Source organism: Lepidochelys olivacea (assembly GCF_965140295.1).
Source record: "Lepidochelys olivacea isolate rLepOli2 genome assembly, chromosome: 3".
Classification (NCBI taxonomy): domain Eukaryota; kingdom Metazoa; phylum Chordata; order Testudines; family Cheloniidae; genus Lepidochelys; species Lepidochelys olivacea.
The window spans coordinates 204443311-204464738 of NC_140413.1; the positions used below are offsets into that span (position 1 = coordinate 204443311).

The 21428-nt window shown below is 39.1% G+C and overlaps 1 protein-coding gene across 5 annotated transcripts in view; it reads right to left on the bottom strand.

Moving 5' to 3' along the window:
* The window catches only part of MCM8 (minichromosome maintenance 8 homologous recombination repair factor), a 43245-nt gene that overhangs the window by 16887 nt on the left and 4930 nt on the right, over positions 1-21428 (bottom strand). For all 5 annotated transcript variants that reach the window (XM_084622519.1, XM_084622514.1, XM_084622516.1 and 2 more), the window contains exons 7-19: positions 19784-19887; positions 19104-19302; positions 16335-16420; positions 12596-12747; positions 11098-11296; positions 10129-10159; positions 9633-9773; positions 6494-6635; positions 5431-5626; positions 4949-5168; positions 2457-2666; positions 928-1004; positions 163-352 (exon numbers count right to left, since the gene is read on the bottom strand). In XM_084622519.1, coding sequence (XP_084478645.1) covers positions 163-352; positions 928-1004; positions 2457-2666; positions 4949-5168; positions 5431-5626; positions 6494-6635; positions 9633-9773; positions 10129-10159; positions 11098-11296; positions 12596-12747; positions 16335-16420; positions 19104-19302; positions 19784-19887 — 1947 coding nt within the window. The remainder of the gene's footprint in view (positions 1-162; positions 353-927; positions 1005-2456; positions 2667-4948; positions 5169-5430; positions 5627-6493; positions 6636-9632; positions 9774-10128; positions 10160-11097; positions 11297-12595; positions 12748-16334; positions 16421-19103; positions 19303-19783; positions 19888-21428) is intronic.

The window sequence follows — 21428 nt, forward strand, 5'->3', positions numbered from 1 at the left end:
GAGCTCAGAACATCAGCAATATGTTTTGCTCATCCCTGTTTAATGGAGAGATATGGCACTTGTCTGCTGTTTCTGATTTTAATTTCTTCATTTAATTTTTCAGCTGATAATTTTAATGATTCCTAAACTGTTTTTCAAAAGAATCTAGATTTCCCCACTTACTTTTATTTGTAGCTCCTTTGCAATCTGCCGAAGCTGTTGAAATGCAAAGAGATTGTTGTAGGTTCTTTCTGCAATATCGTTGAGGGCAGAAACAAATCTCTTTGCTTGTGACCTATTGCTCATCCCAGAACCATGCTGTGAACGCTCAAAGTCCAGTTTCCCAAACTCATCAGAGTAAGTTCCTAGCATGCTAAAAAAACACAACCAAATGAGAATCAACAGGAGGTAAAGGCAGAAATGAATGGATTGGTTTGGCAGGGTCTTGCTATTGGTCTGAAATATAAAAATGTAAGAATGAGTCATTGAAGTCTCAGGCCTCCAAAGGGGCTCACAAATTGTGCAACTCCTCCCACTAAGAATAAAGCTAGCAGTTTAGAGGCCTTCACTGGGGGGTCTGTTGGTTCACAGCAAGCATTCAGCCTCTGAGAAAGTGGAAAGACGCTTAGAGGTGCATCTTTTCTAAAAGGCAAAAAGGACTGAATCTTCCGTACACTAGTGTGATTGTATTCTTTGAGTGGTCTATAATTATAGTGGTCATGATCCAACACGATAAAATTAACATAAAAACAGGGTTGTACATTACTACATCGCCACCCTATTCAGCCAAACCCAAAGATGGACAGTTTGGCTATAGAGTTTGTATATAAATATCAGTGGTCTGAACCATACCATCTAAGCATTCTCTTGGTTGCATGAAAAGAAGAAAAATCATATTTTTTTTAAATGAATACCAATATTTGTTCTGATTTTAACACTGTACATCACCTGTATTTCATTATTTCAATTACATCCTTAGCATCTTCTTTGGTTGATTTTTCCCTTAATTCCAGCCTTGATCGTGCCTTAAACAAAAAACATATTTAACAATTAAGCTGAAGTTATGTGGTAGCCACCACATAAAAAAGGCTTAGTCTCCATCATTCAGTCACAATGGTTGTGTCAAGTTCTGAGGACATACTTGGGACCTGATCCTGCAGGACTCAAACATAGTCACATTCTTCAGTGGAATTTGACTAATAATTGCAGGATAAAGCCCTATCAATAAGTAGCATCACTGCTACCTTCAAAACTATCTTAGTGGGTTGTGGTCTGGAAATTGTTGATTTTCTTTTTAATACTGCATTCTCTGGGCAACAACAAAAGTATGACTAATGCTGTTAGAACACAGCATTAAAATACGTGGCAATAGCGATAACATATGGGAGGAGCAGACACAGGTCCCACTCTATACGGTCAAGGAAGATTCTTCTGAGAAGCCAGATGGATATCCCTGAATCCTGCTCCTCTCCCTGTTGGCAGATACAGCAGGGGGAGAAAAGGGGAATAGGATCTAGGGAAGGATGGGCAAGTTCCCAGCCTGGGATATTTTTCTGTCATGGAAAGGCTGGGGAAGCCCTCCACAGTTCCTTATACAGCTCTTTGGGTTTTATGCGCCTCTTGCAACCAGCCATTTAAAAAGTCATCAGGATTTAGTCTTACGAGTTTGACAGTTATTTAGTTTAATGTTATTTTGGTCCATAAGCAAGAACCAGAATACCCATCTAGCATCCCAATTTGCCTTTACTTTTACAATGGGCTTAGACATAGTTTGGGATGGAAAAGCTGCTTTAATTTACTCACCCTGCTGGAGCTGTGCAGTATTGAAAGACTGTATTAGGTAATGAGGCACAGACTAATGGATTTGAGGGACAAATAAGCTGAAATGTCTGTCCTCCACTTAGCCCCTTCAGAATGGCATAAACGGTGTAAAAAATTAAGACACTTTGTCTGGGTGTACCTTATTGCCTCATTGGCCTTGCCTGACAACATACGTCTAAAACAAAGGCTCCCAACTTTTCAAATTATAAAATCTCACATTGAGCCTCTGGTTTCCTCTAATGCACCCTGGAATCCAGATATTTCAAAAGAGAAGCTGGAATAATCAGCATAAGGAATGGGCACTCCTTGTGCTGTGAAGTGCAATTCTGATCAACACAAAACAGAGGGAATAGAAGCAGGCTGGGAGCCACAAGTCAATTGCTTGCAACTCCCTTGTGGAGTCTGATCTCTCCTCCCCTTTTTCTGAGGTTGGAAACTGAATATCAAAGGGCTTCTTTACACAGTCAATATGCAGCAAACTGGGATGTAAATTTACAGAGCATTAGCCAGCTGCACACTAACTGGCCCTGTGGATCTTTTCCTCACTAAACACACATGGTCACGTTAGCTGTCAGAAGTTCCTGGGAGTGTTAATAGCTATATTAAAAAGAATACTTAGGGTGCCAGAAGCAAAAAATATTACTCTGGAAGCGTACCTCTGTAAGCCGAATGAGTGACTCCAGTTGCCTTGTGGTGATAGGTGCGCTGTCCACCCCTTGGTTCTGTTTCCGGAGCTCAAGATAGAATTCCTGGAGGACCTGAGCAGCTTCTGGAGATAACTTGGGGTGGACATACTGCCGAGCATATCCCACATACTTCCTCAATAGCTGGTGTGGAATGGCATCAAAATTTTCTCCAGGCATGACCTAAGCCAATTACAAACACATCTCTCATGTTCATGGACTAAGTTACAACAGGATTACAGTATTCAGTGCGTTTTTTTTATACACTGGTCTTTCTTCTATGAACTCAATTCTCAGTTCTCAACTGGGTGTGCATAATAAATGATAGTTTGGTCACTTCCGGACAGAACAAACCTCTAGTCTGCGTTGAAGAAAAGTGACTGTGCCAAATGCAACTGGGCAATATCAAGAGTCCTCTTTCAAAAAGACTCTTCGCAATATATGAGAACGAACCTGAAAAGGTGACTATACTGAATCAAATCATTGGTGTGGTTTAAGATTAGAATCTGGCAGATATAATTTTATGGCCCAAAAAAAAAAATAAAGAGAACAAGCTCTATTTTTCTTGTTGTTGTATAAACCTAGTAAGACACGGTCCCTGAAGAGTTCTGATCCTGCAATTAATCCCAGTGGGCAGTGGACTTCTGTGCCCATATGACACATGGCCAGAAAGGGTTAAGCATCCTGCAGAATAAATGACTCAAATTCAACCCTTAAAAACATATGGGGAGATAATGTTTGTGTTTTTGTGTACTTACATATATATGCATCCGATGAAGTGAACTGTAGCTCACGAAAGCTTAGGCTCAAATAAATTGGTTAGTCTCTAAGGTGCCACAAGTACTCCTTTTCTTTTTACATATATATTGGTAGTGGTCAACAATGTAATCAAACAGTCCCTGTCTATGCTGTATTCTGTTAATTCAGAGATTAAAAGAACATCTTAACATTTAAATGAACTGTAAACATAGACTATCGCTGTATTCATCTCTCTTTGAAGTGTATAGCAAATCATCTGCAAATGGTGGAAAGACAGGCAATTGCCTTGTGTTAATCTGTGTGGATAATTACCAGCTATGCTTAGGAAATGGGTCCATTTCAAAGTTCACATGAGTGCCTGTTGTTCAACTAAGGACTTCAACCTGTCAAAGAAGATCTGGAATTGTATATACAAGACCTTTGGGTCCCAATCCTTTTAATCTCAGATCTGCTTGAGATTTCATACAGGGGAAGGCTAAGCCATAAAGATTGAGATCCCAGTCCGAAGCTGGAACACCCTGAATAAGATATTGGACATTGGACTATAACCTATGGACTAAATTCTAAAAGAACTCTTTGCAACTTCAAAGCTCACCATCTCTGCTATGAATCTGAACCTCAAGAATTGAACTCATGTCTGTATGTATAGTGACCTTTTAACCATACTCTCACTCTTTTCTTTCTTAATAGATTTTAGTTTAGTTAATAAGAGTTGGCTGTAAGCGTGTATTTGGATAAGATCTGGAACATTCATTAACCTAAGAGGTAATGTGTCCTATTCCTTGGGATTGGTAGATTTTTTTTATATGATGAGTAAGATTTTCATTAATCCTCATCATATCTGACTTGGGTGTCTAGGTGGAAGCCTGAGGCTGCGTTACTTTAAGGGAACTGTGTTGTTGACTTCTGAGTAACCAGTGAGGTAATAAAGAAGCTGTTTTGTGCTGGCTTGGTAAATCTAAGTATTGGAATATACACCAGCTTTGGGGTCTGCCCCATTCTTTGCAGCTCACCCTAATTGAATGAGCTCACCTGGCTCCCCTGGGAATCCGGTCACAGAGCCCCACAGACATCAACAGGTCCCCACCCACACAGTGTTCACTGCAGGATCAGGGCTAAAGACACACACACCAGGGAAGAACCAAACAAGGAGGCAGGTGGGACAAGTGAGAACAGGGTAAACAAAATTATATGGTTATTTGAAAGTTAATCACTTACACTTGTTTTCATTTAGGAGAGAAACCAGGGGTGAAATGGGGGAGGAGAATGTAGGACAAGACAGGGAGTAGACAGGTGGAGAAGGAGAAGAGAAAAACAGAGGGAGTGGAAACTGGAAGGAGAAACCGGAGGAGGAAGGCGAGGAAATCCACAAAGTAGCATTGGTAGATGTAGGAAGGAACCACCATCCCCAAGAGCAAAAAAAATGTAAAACTTAAAAAACTGAGTAAAATCTGAGCCTCACCAGGGTGGGACGGTGTAAAGGTGGTTCCGGGGGACTAGGCTTGCCCCACTTTCCCACCATCCACCCTGCAAGAGCTGCTAGTGCAGGCAATTGGCAGGACCTGTGGAGCATAGGGACTTTCTATAGACATCCCTTGGCTCTTTAAGGCTGGAGTTGGTTCCCCACATGGAAAGTGGAAGGGGAAACTGCTGAGATCCAACACCGGGGGAGATGAGCAAAATAAAATGGAAGGAGAAAATTCTACCTTTAATTTTTCTGATAATGGTTTAGCTGAGACTGCTTCAAGGATGGAGGTGTTTGAATCCTGTGTGTTGGTGCGAGTCACTACCGCACTGCTGGGTACTGCCTGTTTTCCAGCTCGCATTGCCATCACATGCTCAGAAAGCAAATGGTCATGATCTTCATTCGGAGTGTCCAGCAGGATAAATACCAAGTCAAACCTGGACAATAAGGCACTCCCCATTCTAGACAAAAATAATACATTGCTTATAAAAACAGACACAATGGAACTCTAGAGCAACTTTACCTATTATCCTGCTTCACAAGTACGACTCAAGAAATAAATCTGTGTTGACAGCTGAAATGAAAGCAATATTATAATAAAACCTACCATCATCTTCCAGGAAACTAAAGTGCCATTATTCACAAACTGACTTGACAGAAAAACAAAACAAAAAACAACTTCCTCTTGCAAGCCACATAATTAACATTTCAAAAAGTGCTTACTTTAAATTCTCAGAGACCGTTTTGGCTGTGTTATAATGTCCCCCAACTGGATTTGCTGCAGCAATGATAGATGTCCTAGCTGGCAAGCTGCAAACAATGCCAGCCTTAGCAAGGCTGATACTTTGCTGTTCCATGGCTTCCAGCAAAGCTTGGTGTTGGCTTCCCATCTTATCAAATTCATCTATTCCACAAATACCTGGAAACATAATTAACATAGAATAAAAGGTATCAGAAAACACACAGGTCAATGTCCAAATATATGCCTCTGATCCAATACTGCACCTTGAGCCTAATCCAAAGTCCACTCATTGCAATGTTCCCCTCAGCACTGTCAGCATGGCTTGCCTCCTTTCCATGCTGCCCCTGGGACTCTACTGGTGGATTTGTAAGTCTGGAGGGGCAAGTATTAGAGGCAGGGATCAAACTGGTCTGGCTCTCGACAGCTGTCTGGGCATGCACAATTTTCTGATGACTCCCAACTTGCACTCCAGAATCTAAGCTTTCATTTAAAAAAGTTGGAGCCAAGATTCTTTGTTTAAAAAAAAAAAAGGGGGGGGGTGGGGGGCGCCTAACTAAGGAGCCTGTCTTTCAGAAGTGCTAAGTGCCCAGCAGTTCCCATTTAAGTCAACTGACATGCAGAAATTTTGAAAATCTGGCCACTTAAGCACCTAAATAAAGGACTTTCTGCAAATTTTAGAAGCCTAATTTTACACACCCAATCCTCACCAAGGGGGACCAAGTCCACAAAGACCAGTGGAGTCTATCAGGGTTTCCAAGACCCAGTAGGAGGAAGCCAAGCTGGAGGAGACCAGCAGAGAATAAGGAATCACACTTTGAACATTTGCGCAAATTTCTTAAGATCCTATGCTTAAGAATAAAGTTATTTAAAAAAAAAAGTTAGCCTCAGATCTGTAGTTAGTAGTAGCAGCATACATATGTTAATCCTAGACTCAATATCCCAGTGCTAGCATTTCAAATATTATTTGGTTTGAGGGAAAATCTGAGCGAAATGTTTAGCTAAAAACATTTGTCCATTCAATTTAGTTGCAGTTTAGTGTGTTACCTTGATCTCCAAGCACCAGAGCACCAGCTTCCAAAGCAAAATCCCCAGAGGTACTATCTCTAGACAGAGTCACAGTCAAGCCAGAGGTGGTGGTGGTGTTGCCACAAACATACACACCGCGAGGAGCAATATTGCAAACTGCCTGTGGAAAACAATCACACTTTTTAAAAAAGTTACAGAACCATAGTATGTGGAGTTGTAACTTACTCATACTAGACAAATACATAAATTTTTTCCCATTTGTGGTATTTGACCTTTTTTGCTCTTTTCAATTTAACGTGAGTCAATAGTATAATAGTTATTAACTGAGTACCCCTAGAGAGATACATCCAGAACTGCAGAAGGTAGGAAGCATTTTTGGTTGCATGCTTGGGGTCAAAGTACTATCTGCTAGGTTATCGTAAACCTTGAGACAATGCGACATGACATGGATTTGGATGTACTAGATTAAGGTGCTGTAAGGGTTAATTAGATCACCTATATTAGAAAGAATTTTATATTGATATTATTTTTCAAAAACAAAGCAGTGCAGACTTAAGCAGATATTAAAAAACCCACCCAAATACAACATTCATCACTGACATGCAGCCACATCACATAGCAATTGCCAGACTGGAGGTCCGTCTGGCCTAGTACCCAGTCTCTAATTGTAGCCAGCACCAGATGCTTTGGAGGAAGGTATAAGGAGTGCTCCCAGAAGTAAGAGTGGGATGTGGGATTATCTGTCCCCCAAACAAGGTCTCCTCATGGTCTCTAATAGTTAAGATACTGTCTCAACCTTGAAGCATTAGGTCTCTACAGAAGTTTGAGAAAAGTGAAAAAAAATACAGCATAACATTTCTCCAAGTTTCCTTTTCCATGTGGGAAGGCAGACAAAGCAATGGCTCCAGTTAAATTTGGCTAGTGCACTCCAGTTAACACCACTGCTCTTTTCCAAAGAACCTTTAGTGCCAAGTGACCAGCAGCTGTTTTATTTAAAAAAAAAAAAAAAAAAAAAAGCACAAAGCTACAAAGTGTTCCTGAAGATTATGCCAGAACAATATTTGTTCAGCACTGATTCCAAGGGAAAAGTGTTGACTATTGGACCATCAGCACCAACTACTACTGAGCTTTGGTTTTTCCTAGAAGCTTTTCCACAAAAATTCTGATCTGGACAAACCTTGCAGTGTGATCTTGTCATATCTCAGAATGGCTGCAGGCCAACTTTTTGTGAATGACATCAAAGTATTTAGTAAAGAAAGAGAAAACAAATCTTTCATTGTGTGCAAATGGACTGCTTTTTAGGGTGAAACAGGAACAAGTAGTTTAAATATTTATTTAAAAGCCATTTATGCAAACTTGGCTTAGGTATTCTAAACCATCATCACAGCTGTGCCAATAGTAAAAATTAATCATGCAATTGTAAAAATTAATTGCGCAATTAAAAACGTAATTGTGCAATTAAATTGCAATTCATTTTTTTTAGTTAATCATGTGAGTTAACTGCAATTAATTGGCAACCCTACTTTTTAAAACATAAAACTTTGTGCCGGCTAGTGAAATATTTAAAGACTACTGTAGAGCTCACTCAGCTCTACTTAGTCTGAAAAGGAGCACATAAGAATCATACTGATCAGAATGTGATTTGCAAATACTGTTAATAGAATAAGGTACATGTGACAAGATACTGCTCTCAACAGAAGATGCTTTTAGGGAGAAGGACACCGGGAGAGGGGAGCAAAGAAACATGTATTCCGTTATAATTACCTCTCCTTCAGTTCCTTCTTTGAATTCTACCTCTATCACTCACATGTTCTAATTTTAAAGATTCACACATTATCTACCTGTTTTCTGGATTTCTCGGTCAACACAATGTTTTCCTTTTATTCTGCTTTTCTATCATGATTCTTCTCTCTCATGAGAGATTTATGCCAGATAGTAACTGAGGTCATACACTTTAGAAAGTAAATTAAGTGCATATTATCAGTCCCACAGAAAAATGACTTTTTCCTGGCAATAGTACTTAAAATTACTGCTTTTCCATCTTAACGCAATTTCCTGACAGTGACATGTTATGAAAAACATGAAATGATATCAATAATGCACATTTTAAAAATCTGCAAAAGCACCTTAGAAATATGAGAATTCTAAATGAATGTAGCAATAATCAGACTAACTCCTCTTAGATAACCACTGAAGCAATGTCATTAGGACCTGTGTGTCACTCAAAAATACTGTCAGTAGATTTACCAAAAGGTCTCAGATATAGCCCATGACCTTGTTATCACAATAGGCTGGGCGTTCTGAATATGACTATTCCTCAAAAAGTAACTCCAACAATAATACTTTGTGATTCTATGGGACCTTCTGTCCAAATATCTCAAAGCCCTTTTTACCATGGGTGTACTCAAACTCAATAAAATAATTGTTGCAAACTACGTATTTTATTCCCCATTTGCAGATGTGGAAACTGAGACATAAAGAGATTAAGAGGGAGATTTTCAATTAAATTAATATTGGAGGTCACTGAGAGCTAGATGCCTAACTGTTGTTTGTGCCATTTAAAACCTCTCAAGTGATTCTCCCAAGGTCACACAGGGCATCAAAGGCAGAACCAAGAATAAAATCCAGACTTCCCAACTCTCAGTTCTGTGTCTCAACCACAGGACCATCCTTGCCCTCATTCATTACATAAAAGCATACCATAGAAGTGACAGATACTCAATTTGCATGAGTTATACTGGCTGCTGTACTCAAGTCACCACTTGCGCACTTATCGATGTCATTGTGACAAATGAAAATAAAATGAGACCCCTTTCGAGATAAATATAAAATACATATCACAGAACAGAACGGTTGTGCAATTATCTAGAGAACTACTGATGTTGAACAGTGAATGTCTAAATGAGAGTATGACAAAAGGAGAAAAATGTGAGTGTTCGTTTTAGTCAGAATTCACAACAACTAGGGACAAAAATGTGGGGTTTAGTAAATTATATACTTTAAAGGGAGACTTTCTAAATTATATACAAAGGGACAGTCTCTCACTGAACGAATGGTTGTGTGTAAGCAAAAGACTAAATAGAAAGGTTTAGAGTTAAAGGGAAAAATGCATTCTCTCTCCATTAGCTAAGTTTAATAGTAGTAAATGAACCCATACTTGCAACATTTGACTCTTTCCTAATCCAGGATCTCCAACCACCAGAAGATGAGGGTCTCCTCGCACTGGAATTCTGTTTTTGTCATCCACATATTTTTGGCATCCTCCAAACAATGCCAGTGCCAAACCTGCCTTTACAATCTATAATGGTACATACAAATGCTAGTCAGCATTAGACAACAGCTACCATTACTAACAATTGCTTCATAGTAAATTAAGACACAGAAAGAAAACATTGTGTACTGTAGAAAAAAAAAAGTTCCAAGGGACTGAACTCCCACCATTACCCAATGCACTACTTATTTCTCATTTGGGGGTTTCTATGGGTGTTTTGACACAGGAAAAAGAAAAAACAGTTTATGCAAAAATAAACTTTTAAAAAAGAAATTCATTTTTTCCACCTCGCCAACCTTTAAAAGGTCTTGGAAGTTTACTGAGGCAAATTTGTAATGGAAGTTTGAATTTAGAATGAAAGCAAAGTTCTAAAATTACTTACCTCATGGCCATAGATAGTAGGACAAAGTGAGCTGAAAAACCCAAGACATCTGACATTAGTATGTGATTAATAGAAATCTCTTATTACCATTTGTCCCATCTCAATTACAAAACTAGTTTCTCTACTGCAACAAGTTCCATAGAAATTCACTTTCTTGTCTAATTCCCAGCAAAACCAGGGTTGTTGGGTTTTTTTTTTTAAATGCTCTATCAAAGTTCTTGAAATTTCTGGACACTTAAGCATGCTTGTCATCACAGAGAGCAGTACTCCACTGAAATCTGTACACACACAAATGAGAACCTGTTACACCGTGGTTGCTGAACCCACTCATATCTGGAACAGAACTACTTTTAATCATCATAAGTCTATTGCTCAACTGTGCTGGAGTATGAACGAGGTCTTGTATTCCACGGGTTTAGCTGCAGCATCCTGGAATCCTCCAGTGGTACTGCATGGTCTGTTTCATGCCCGCAGCTTGGCTCTCCTGTCCCCTCCCCCAGTGCTGCTCCATAGGCAGAGCATAGAAAAGAACCATGCAAGATGTGCAAGCTGCTGAGGCAATGGTCTCAGACATCTAAAAATAAAGAGTGTAGCAGTTGAAAAACAGGGGAAAGAAGAAAGGCAGAAGGAAAGAGATACCACAGGAGTGAACATGTGTATGCACTTATTTTAAGAACAGTGTTCTTTTGAAGTACAATATTTATATTCCGGGGCAAATGAAAGTTCAACAACTAGTTAAAACTATAAATATATTTGATTGACTTCACCTCCCACCCTTGGACTAAAAGAGGGATATAGGCACAAGTACACAAGGGTGTACTTCATTTAAGTTACTTGTCCCAGATTGACTGCTTCGGAGGGATCAAGATGTAGGATAGCAAATAATGAACCACACACTTGAAAGTACCAGAAGGGAAAAGCTGTGGTGCTTTTATATCTAAATTGCTAGAGGTGTGAGAGACAACATACTTGACAATTAGCTTGAAAAGATTTTCCTCAGCTTGAATCTCTTGAACAGCATAAAGATCTTTAAGTGAAAACTCCATGCATACTCGGTGATTAGTCCCATCTTCAGAATTCATTACTTTTTGTCCTTTACCGTTGCTGACAGAGTTTGCCTCAATGTACAACAGGAACATACATTTGTCATTTTTGTTTCTAGATGCTCCTGTTAGATTACAAAGACGATCAAAAATCAAAAATAGGAAGCCATGTTTTTATCTAAGTATTGGAGTTATGCACAGGTAGTGATTAAAATAATTCAGAAATTTTAAAATCCATGTGCTAATTAAAACTTGGGACATATTAGTAATGATAACATATAGCAAATTAAAATGTCTAACCCATGATCACAGTTCCTGAATACTAGAAGATATATCCCTTGAATAATTTAGGGGAAACTATTTTGAACAACTGCTTCCTCAAAGCCTGATAAAAAGCCAGAAAAAGCTTCTGGTGACACATTGAGATTCAGAGCTTTACAAAAGGGAAAAGAATGTTGTTTAATTTACTAAAAGTTCAGCACATACTCAAGTGATTCGCTTGATCAGGGCCTGAATGAAATGCAAGATCAATTTTATTCTATTCGAAATTTTAACCTTGGAAACAGAGAGCATTGTGCCTCTCTGAACATTCTAAGTGTCTTTAGCCTGATCTACTATAAAATTAAACAAATACACTATTTTATTCTTAAAACAATTTTTTAAAATAAAAATCTTGTAGCAGAAACATAGAAAAAATGTTAAAGATACAGATAGCGTTTAATTTTTAACAGAAAATTACTGATCGGTTATAAAGCACCATGGTTCACCAACTGATTATGACAATTCTTTGTAACATTCTCAATTAAGAGCATTTGTAAGGTTTCTTCAAGCAGAGAGAAGCAAGCCATGAAAGAATGTGCAGCCATAACAGGTCCCTTAATATTTTTTATTTATTTATTTAAATAACCTTGATAACCACCCCCTTCAAATGAAAGATAAAAAGTGTCACGTGGCTAACCTCAGTAAGACTATTCTAGAAACAAATCTGGACACCTTGTTTGCTTTACTCTGGACAGAAGATCTTTCTATCCAACTGACTTTCTAGAACATGAGAAGCCTGTACTGATAGTTGAGACACAGTTCCTCATCCTTAACAGAGCACGAGTGCTGCTACAAGACATACCCACTGCCGACTGCACAAGAGTCAGTTAAGGTCAGGGGATGTTAAGGTGTACACTGCTCTCCTCCCAGTTGCGTATTTTGTCCTCTCTCTTTTTCACTACAGAGCCTTATCTGTTCAACAGCTTTCCCCTATACATTTCACTTATTTCTAAAAAAAAAAAAAAAAAAAAATGCAACGAATAAGTGATACTTTAGGCTTTGAGAGAAAAATCAGTAACTAGAGAACAAAGAGTAAGCTTTTGTTTAGCATTGTGCAAGATTCAGAAGGCGATAAGAAAAAATTCAAACCAGATGTACTGTACCTTCTTCGGTGTTTGACACCTTAACAATTCCTGTGATCGTGACCATATCTCCTGGGACACAGCTGTCTACAAGATCCTGAATCAGCTCACATTCTATTGTGCGAGGAATTCGACCTGCTTCTCGCTGATCATCTGACATGAGTTCCTGAACCCTAAAATACAAACAGCATATCAAAGACCAGTCTGCAGTGTTTCTGTTTAAGTTCTTATATAAAAGTCCTCACATTTATGCTTCAAAGCAATCATTTTTGATTTGGTGAGAAGGGAGAAGACAGACTGATAACATTGGAAATAGTGCTGTTAAAAGAAAATCAGGAAATTCCAAAAGTTTTAAGTGTTTCCAGGACCAGAGACATAATAAGTACTTCAATTTTTCTTCTGCAAATACTTCAAAGCATATTTCCAAAGAACCCTAACTTTATGAACTCTAGATTAAAACTGTCAATTCTACAACTCAGTGAGGTCCAATTACATGTAAATTCAAACTGTAAAAATGTTTTCAGTAATCTGCATGAGGTGAGCAGGGAAATGCTGATGACACTAATATTGTGTTTTATTTTCATCCTCTAACTTAAAAAAGGGTTTACAGCAATTGGGTCAAGTGTTCAAAAAAAGTCCATATTAGAGTGACGACAAAGCAATCATCATCCTAAAGGGAGAATTTTGGAGGTGATTATCAGAGAGAGAAATCAGGGTTATAGTTTTATGAATTTTGCCAGTTTTACGGTAGTAGTCAAGTATAATCTTGGGTTACAAAACAGCCATGTTGGTTTTCCTACCATCACAGCTTTATGTGGACAACCCTGATGTTTTTCCTGATTGCAGCCTCCACATGCTACCAAAATACAAATAATAAATGATAATTTGCACTGTAGGCTACTGTAGCTCTTCTATACTTTCCAACATAGAAATGAGTTACACTTGCTTCAGTTTTCAGAGTAACAGCCGTGTTAGTCTGTATTCGCAAAAAGAAAAAGGAGGACTTGTGGCACCTTAGAGACTAACCAATATATTTGAGCATAAGTTTTCGTGAGCTACAGCTCACTTCATCGGATGCATACTGTGGAAAATACAGAAGATCCACAGTATGCATCGGATGAAGTGAGCTGTAGCTCACGAAAGCTTATGCTCAAATAAATTGGTTAGTCTCTAAGGTGCCACAAGTCCTCCTTTTCTACTTGCTTCAGTGAATTTTCTTTCCCTTCTAAATATGTTTACATTTATTTATAAATATATATATCCATCCTTTAAATATTCTTTTCCCCCAGTCTTTATCTATCATGTGGAATATTCATTTTATAACCTTCAAAATTAAATACACATCCTTCTAAATGCAGGAGCCAGCTCCCCCTAATTTCAGCTTTTGGGGGAGAACAGAGGGGAGAAAAGCAATTTTTATACGTCATTACTCCTCCATCCCCCAATCCATAAGTCTTAATTATGATTTGCTCCCAACCCCTTACTCCTTCAGGAGGGCAGCAGTAAAGTCACAGAATGGCTGGGTAAACCTTGAGGGCATAACACCCCCTAAGCCTTACAGTAGTTGCTATCACCCTCTGCAGATGCACCAGCAGAGTTGCACTTTTCCTGAGAGGTGGGAAGGTCCCAGAGCTCAGGTTCCAACCCAAGCCCAGAAGTCTACACAGCAATGAAACAGCCCCCCAGCCCAACCCCACGAGCCAGAGTCAAATAGCACAGGCCAGCTGCAGGTTTTTATTTGCTGTGTAGACATACCTTTCGAGTCCGCTTTCAGGCTCAGCAACTGCATAGGAGATAGCCCCCTTTCACAAGTAGGTTTGGAGCACACTAGCTTGTGAAAGAGTACTGCATCCCAGAACACAGGTGCTGCATACTAATAGGAAATGCACCTATCAGTCCCAGCAGTATGGCTGAGGCTGGAAGCCAGAGCAGGCAGGCAAAAAGTGGCTCCCTAGAGCAAAGGCTGCAGAGGAGCTGCATGTGAGGCTTTTTCTTGCTTGGGATGGGGAAGAGACCAGCTCCTGGAAAAAAGTGGAGCAAACTTCCTGTGCCCTGAAAGAGAGCCCACAAAGATTACCAGCCGAGACAAGCAGAAGGGTCATTTTGGAACCAAATTTGAATCTTTTGAAGCATTTCCTATACTCTGTATTTCAAGTAAAGCAGGAGATCTGGGAACCACCTCTGGCTACTATTAGGAGGCAGTCTGTATTGTCAGTTGTGTTGTGTTCCTAAAGGAGAGACATAGCCCCTTGCCTGGTGATTGACAGGTCTGATCCTATCTTTTCAACTTCACAGCAGAGCTAAAGCACAAGAATAGAGAGCCTGAACAAGAAAGAATTTATTTTAGTCACCGAAGTGAACAGGTAGGACTGATTATACATAGGGAGCAGATCTGTTGCTGAGCAACAAGGTGACATTTTCACAGTCTATTTTTATAGTAGTAAAATAATCAAATATTTTGTTTTATTTCATAGGTCTAAGTCAGACCCTTAACATTGCTGTAGTTTTTGTAGTTTACTATAAACAGGTTACATTCTTTTAAAATGTGTTACTTTAAAAGAAGGCAGGGTTACGGCAAGTATAAAATATGACTTCTGAGACACTATACTGATATTAGGAAGGCACAGGATATCCAGTTACTCAGTCCCCCTGATAACATCCACCTGTCAGATTACCACAGAAGTTGTCTAACAATGGAGGTACTGTACCAAAAAAGCCCCAAACCCACAATGCAAACAAATTAGGACACCAATTCTGCAAAGACATATATATATATATATATATACATATACACACACACACTTATACATATATACTTCTCTCACACACACACACACACACACAGAGAGAGAGAAATCCTGGCCCCTCTGAAGTCAATGGTAAAACTCCCATTCACTTCAATGAGGCTAGGATTTCACCCTCTGGAGTAGTCCCCACTGAAGTCAACCCACAAATGCAAAAATTCAGCCTTGCTGGAATAGGGCCGAAGAGCTTTTCCAAATACTATGCTACTTAACTTTACATCCGTTCCAAAAAAAATTGTAAAAAATCAATTTCAGAAATAGTTTTGATTAGTTTAGACTAGAAGGAACACTTGACATTTATATTATTTATTTCTACTGCAGTATAACCTAAGGGCCCAATTTTTTCTATTCTTGTACAAATAGACAAAGCCAATCCCTGCCACAGATATACCTTAAATTGTGAGCCATTTACTTGATTGATGTAGAGAGCAGAAAAATAGGGAAACAATTTAAATATCTGTACTTTATTCCTGTTCAGGTTAGCTTGTGTTTTTTCAATACAACTTTAAACCAAGATTTTGACACTAAAATTCAATACAACTCATTCAACTTTCTCAGTTGACAGGTGTCATGTAACAGCACCCTGCTAGCCAACCACTGTGATGTTTTCCTTACAACTCATTCATTACAGAAGGTACTTTATAATGGATGTGATCACATTTATAGAATGGATGCAATCATGTTCACAGCATGACCTGAAACAGTTCACAGTGAAGCCATAGTCAAGATAAGAAGAATTTCAATGAACTTATTATACTGAGTAGGGACAATATATAATATGGAATAGTGCTTTGGTGAAACAATTATTTTGTAGCATATTCTTTTGATCAGTGCTTGTTTTTACACAATGGATAATATGAATAAAAATGCACATTTGCTTTAGTAATGTGATATCCTTTCAAATCTGTTAAACTAAATTTGTTTGTGAAAGGATCAGACACTTTAAAGTTGCTTACTTAATAGACTGCCAGTCCACCGTAATTGTTAAAGGAGAGCTTCTATCTGCGGCGAACGATCGTCCATGGCACTCAGGCAGAGGACACTGTAACAGTATTAATTCGTGATCAGGATTGATAAAGAAAATTATTCTCTTTATTACAATAGTTTAAGGTGCCTTATTTGATTTTGAAAAACAACAGTACTCTGTGTGCAGCTCATTAGTAGCATATAAAAAGAAAACCTTCAGTTAAGCTTAGATTAGGGATAACAACTGGCATGGATATAATTAACGGAAGACTGTCACATAGTCGTTTAAACACCTAGCATTAGAATTCCCGCCATCCTCTTTTTTCCACGTTTCTCCTTCATTTCAGATACAACTTTAATGGGTATAGATCAGGGTTAGAATCATGAATCATAGAACTGGAAAGGACCTCGAGAGGTCATCTAGTTCAGTCCCCTGCACTCAAGGCAGGACTAAGTATTATCTAGACCAAGTATTATTATCCCTGACAGATGTTTGTCCAACTTGCTCTTAAAAATCCCCAATGATGGAGATTACACAACCTCCCTAGGCAATTTATTCCAGTGCTTAACCATCCTGACAGTAAGGAAGTTTTTCTTAATGTCCAACCTAAACCGCCCTTGCTGCAATGTAAGCCCATTGCTTTTTGTCCTATCCTCAGAAGTTAAGAAGAACAATTTTTCCTCCCTCCTCTTTGTAACAACCTTTTATATACTTGAAATCTTATCATTGTGTCCCTTCTCAGTCTTCTCTTCTCCAGACTAAAGAAACCCAATTTTTTAAATCTTCCCTCATAGCTCATGTTTTCTAGACCTTTAATCATTTTTGTTGCTCTTCTCTGGACTCTCTCCAATTTGTCCACCTCTTTCCTGAAATGTGGCGCCCAGAACTGGGGACACAATACTCCAAATGAGGCCTAATCAGCACGGAGTGGAGCAGAAGAATTACTTCTTGTGTCTTGCTTATAACACTTCAGCTAATACATCCCAGAATGATGTTTGCTTTTTTTGCAACAGCGTTACGCTGTTCACTCATATTTAGCTTGTGGTCCACTATGACCCCCAGATCCCTTTCCGCAATACTCCTTCCTGGGCAGTCATTTCCCATTTTGTATGTGTGCAACTGATTGTTCCTTCCTCAAGGGAGTACTTTGCATTTGTCCTTATTGAATTTCATCCTATTTACTTCAGATCATTTCTCCAGTTTGTCCAGATCATTTTGAATTCTAATCCTATCCTCCAGAGCACTTGCAACCCCTCCCAGCTTGGTATCATCCACAAGCTTTATAAGTGTACTCTCTATGCCATTATTTAAATCATTGATGAAGATATTGAACAGAACCAGACCAGAACCGATCTTAACTCCTAGGCACTAGAAAAAAAAACCACAATGTTAATACTGCATCTTTTGTGTCTGTTATTTTTATTTTCAGGTCCCTTCAGAGGAGAAAACTTTGCACTTGGTCACATAATAATACTACTAGACAGTTACCTCATTATTATTTTGTATATATGTCTTGTGGGGTCTTAGATCAAGGTAGGAAGAACAACAAAACTGAAATACAAAATCCCGGAGAGAGCTGGTCAAAAGTTTTCTGTTGGAAAATGCTGATTCAACAAAATCAAAATGTTCTATGCAAACATGTTGGTTCCATCAAAACTTTAGACAGAAACCAAGTGCCTGGTTTCCTGGAAACCTGCCTGCCCGCTGCTCCTTAGTTCCTTGACAGCCTGGCAGACACCTCATGGAGCTGGTGAATGTGGTATGTCTTCACAGCCAAAACAAAACCAAAAACAACAAAACCTCACAGCAGCAAATCTCAGAGCTCAGGTCTGCAGACTCAGGTTGGCATTGTGGCGCTCAAAATAGCTACGTAGACATTCTGGTTCAGGCTGGAGCTCAGGCTCTGAAACCCACCACTCCTCCCTGGGCTTCAGAGGCTGAGCTCCAGCCCAAGCATGACTGCCTACCTGGCTCTTTTTAGCACCACAGTACAAGTTCTGTGAGCCCAAGTCTGTAGACCCGGGCTCTGAGAATCACTGCCGCAGGTGTTTGGTTTTTTGTTTTTTTGTTTTGCAGTGTAGACACACCCATGGGCTCCTCAGGCTCTGCAGCTGGCCAGCTCCTGGGCTGCCTCCTGGGCAGCTCGCCAGCCAGCCAAAAAGCCTGTGGTGGGCAGCCAGCAAAGTGAAAAAAAAAATCTGTTTGGTAGTCCTGAAAGGGATTTTCCAGAAAAATTTCATTTCCGCAAAAATATTTCAATATTTACTTTTCATCCCAATTTGGGACAAACCTTCCCCCCATGAAACATTTCAAATTTTTCCACAGGAAGGGATTTACATTTTCCAGCCAGCTGCAGTCCTAGATAAAATTGCCCAATACAGTCAGAACACTGACTAGCCCTTTCTAAAATGGGGTGGGAATGGGTTCAGGGAGAGGAGAAGAGAGGAATTCTTTTAAATTTGTGGAAGTTTCTATACTTTTGGTTTTCCATTTTAGTGGTACCCAAAAATCAAGGAAACTTTTTTTTTTTTAAATACCTACCTCATAGGATGAAGACTTACAGTAACATTGGGATATACAGTGATTTTTGTGGGTCAGTAACTTATTCTAACTTTGCTGAAGTATTAAATCCATTTCATCCCTCTTTAAATCCTATAAACTACTTTTTAAAATCTAAACACCACACGTGTTGACAGTTTCCAAATACAGGAGATAGCAAAGGGGAGGAAGATTTTAAGATAAAAGTATTTTAAATTACCTTTGTGGGAAGGGAATATTTTCCATCAGGCAGAGGAAAACTCTGAATATACCCACATGTGCTGCATATAAAGGCCATCTTGGTGCATAGAGGCTTAATGTTGCTGACACGCACGACAGTGCCACGCAGGGCAACATACTTCCCATAACAATTAGCCCGAACATTCTTCAGTTGAGTCAACGGGTCATAGTTGTACACCCTACATAAAAAGGTTACCACACAACTTTAAAACTCATTACCTTTAAAGAACAAAAGATCTTGTTATCAAATATGCATGTATGTACTAAACACAAAAAGAGATATAGCCAGAGGAAAGGTTTTATCAACAGAAGACAAATCTAATGTTTTATTGCAAATCTAACCTCTCCCCAGAATACATGACACAACCATTAACTCCTATTACCCTAAGAGGAAGTGAAGGCTGCCCAGTCAAATTCTAATGTTCAGAATTCCCAAACTATAAAGAGAATACATAGCAAACACTCTTAGGTTCCATTTACTCTATAGAAACTACCATATATGGGGACCCTGTAATAACACAGTAAACCCCAGCCATGGTTTAACACATATTTCAGTCTTGCAGCACAGAAAGGACCAACATTTAATGGCAATTTTCCATGAGAGTTTCTTACTTTCTCTGGGCAAATAAATCTTTCAAATTAACACAGAACATCCTTTACCTTGCATGAATATGTGGCACATTTATTATAGGTTCTTCATCAATTGGTAATCCTTCTTGTTCCTGAAGTTCAGCTGCATACCTTTCCAGGTCCTTAGTTAATACCTAGATAGACAAGAAAAAATAAACACAGGCTCAGAAGAACCAGCTTCAAGGAACGGGTAATAGTATTTGTTGAAGTGGGAGTTTTTACGGTGTTCTCCTTTAACATGCTGCTCTCCTCCCTGGGTGTGGCCTGATAGTTCATTTACAGTTGAGTTTTGCTACCTTATCCTGCAGTTTTAAACCTCTACACAACTCTGCAGAAGGTCTCATTGACTATTAAGCCCAACCAATGGGATTATTTTACTGCTTTTGCGCTTTTCCATTTGACAACCACAGATTTTCCTTTCATATTTTACATGGATCTTAAATTAACATCTTTGTTTTTAATAAAAAAAAAGAAGTAACGCATTGTAGCCTTATCAATGGATTGGCGATTGTTTGATTAATCTCTGACTGCAGTCATCAAAAAAGGTTTGCTCTCCTGAGGACTACAGCATCAGGAATATTATCCGCATCACTAAAATAAGAGACCCTACAACCACATGATAAATCATTCCAATTTGTCACAAGTCCCTTCATTAACAAATCCACTAAGCAGATAAACAATCCCATAACACTGAAATATGATAGTAGATAGCACAAAAGTGTTTAGCTCTAAGATTTACATTGCTCACATCTCCCACTGGGAGATCCTAGAGTGCCAGTCATCATCTTCCTCCTCCTCCTCATCGTCGTCGTGATAATCCCCTGTGGCTGTCATTTTGGCATCACCCAATGCATCTACTCCCAGCACACAGGCAAGGCAACACCTCTTCATTCTGAGTTATGCTTATGCCTGCTGAGATTCATACATATGCATATAGGTTCCAGCTCCCTTCTCCTTATCCATACTTTCACACCCCACTAATTTAGGGGTGTTCCATTTCTCATTTGCTATGCCTTTAGCTCCCCTTTTTCTCCTTAACATCTATGCCAATGGGATATCACAGCAACTTCAGGTTATAACAGAATCCTGCAAAATGTTATTATCTGGCATCTTGCAGTATTAAATGGCACATTGCAGCATATTTTTCAGTCTATTGCTGCATAGTTTCCAGAACATCAGCACTTAACACATCTTTCACTGTAATCTTACACTTTACTAGTACACGGTTATCTACCTTCCGGTCAACTAATCATGCCAACCGGTTTCAGGCCTCAGGCCTTGTTTAGCTAAGCTGAATATCTTACAGGCCTGAGGACAATAGGCTCACTGTTACAATATTAACAAATACTTATATTTCACCTCTGAAAATACTTGATATCTTTTTTTCTTGGCTACTGCACAGAGTAACCTCGAATTCTAAACTATGTGCATGTACGGATACCATTAATCTCAGCAGATCTGTGAGTATATTTGCTGCTACTGCAGAACCAGCGTAAGGTGGCTAGCCTTTTTAAAGCAAAGGACTGAAGAGCCAGGAGATCTAGGGTCTATTCACCGTTTTCCTATGAGCTTCCTGTGTGACTTTGAACAAGTACTTAAACATCTGTGACTCCGTGTCCCATTTTAAAAAATGGGAATAAAAAAAAATTATGAGGTATAGCTCACTAAACCCAAA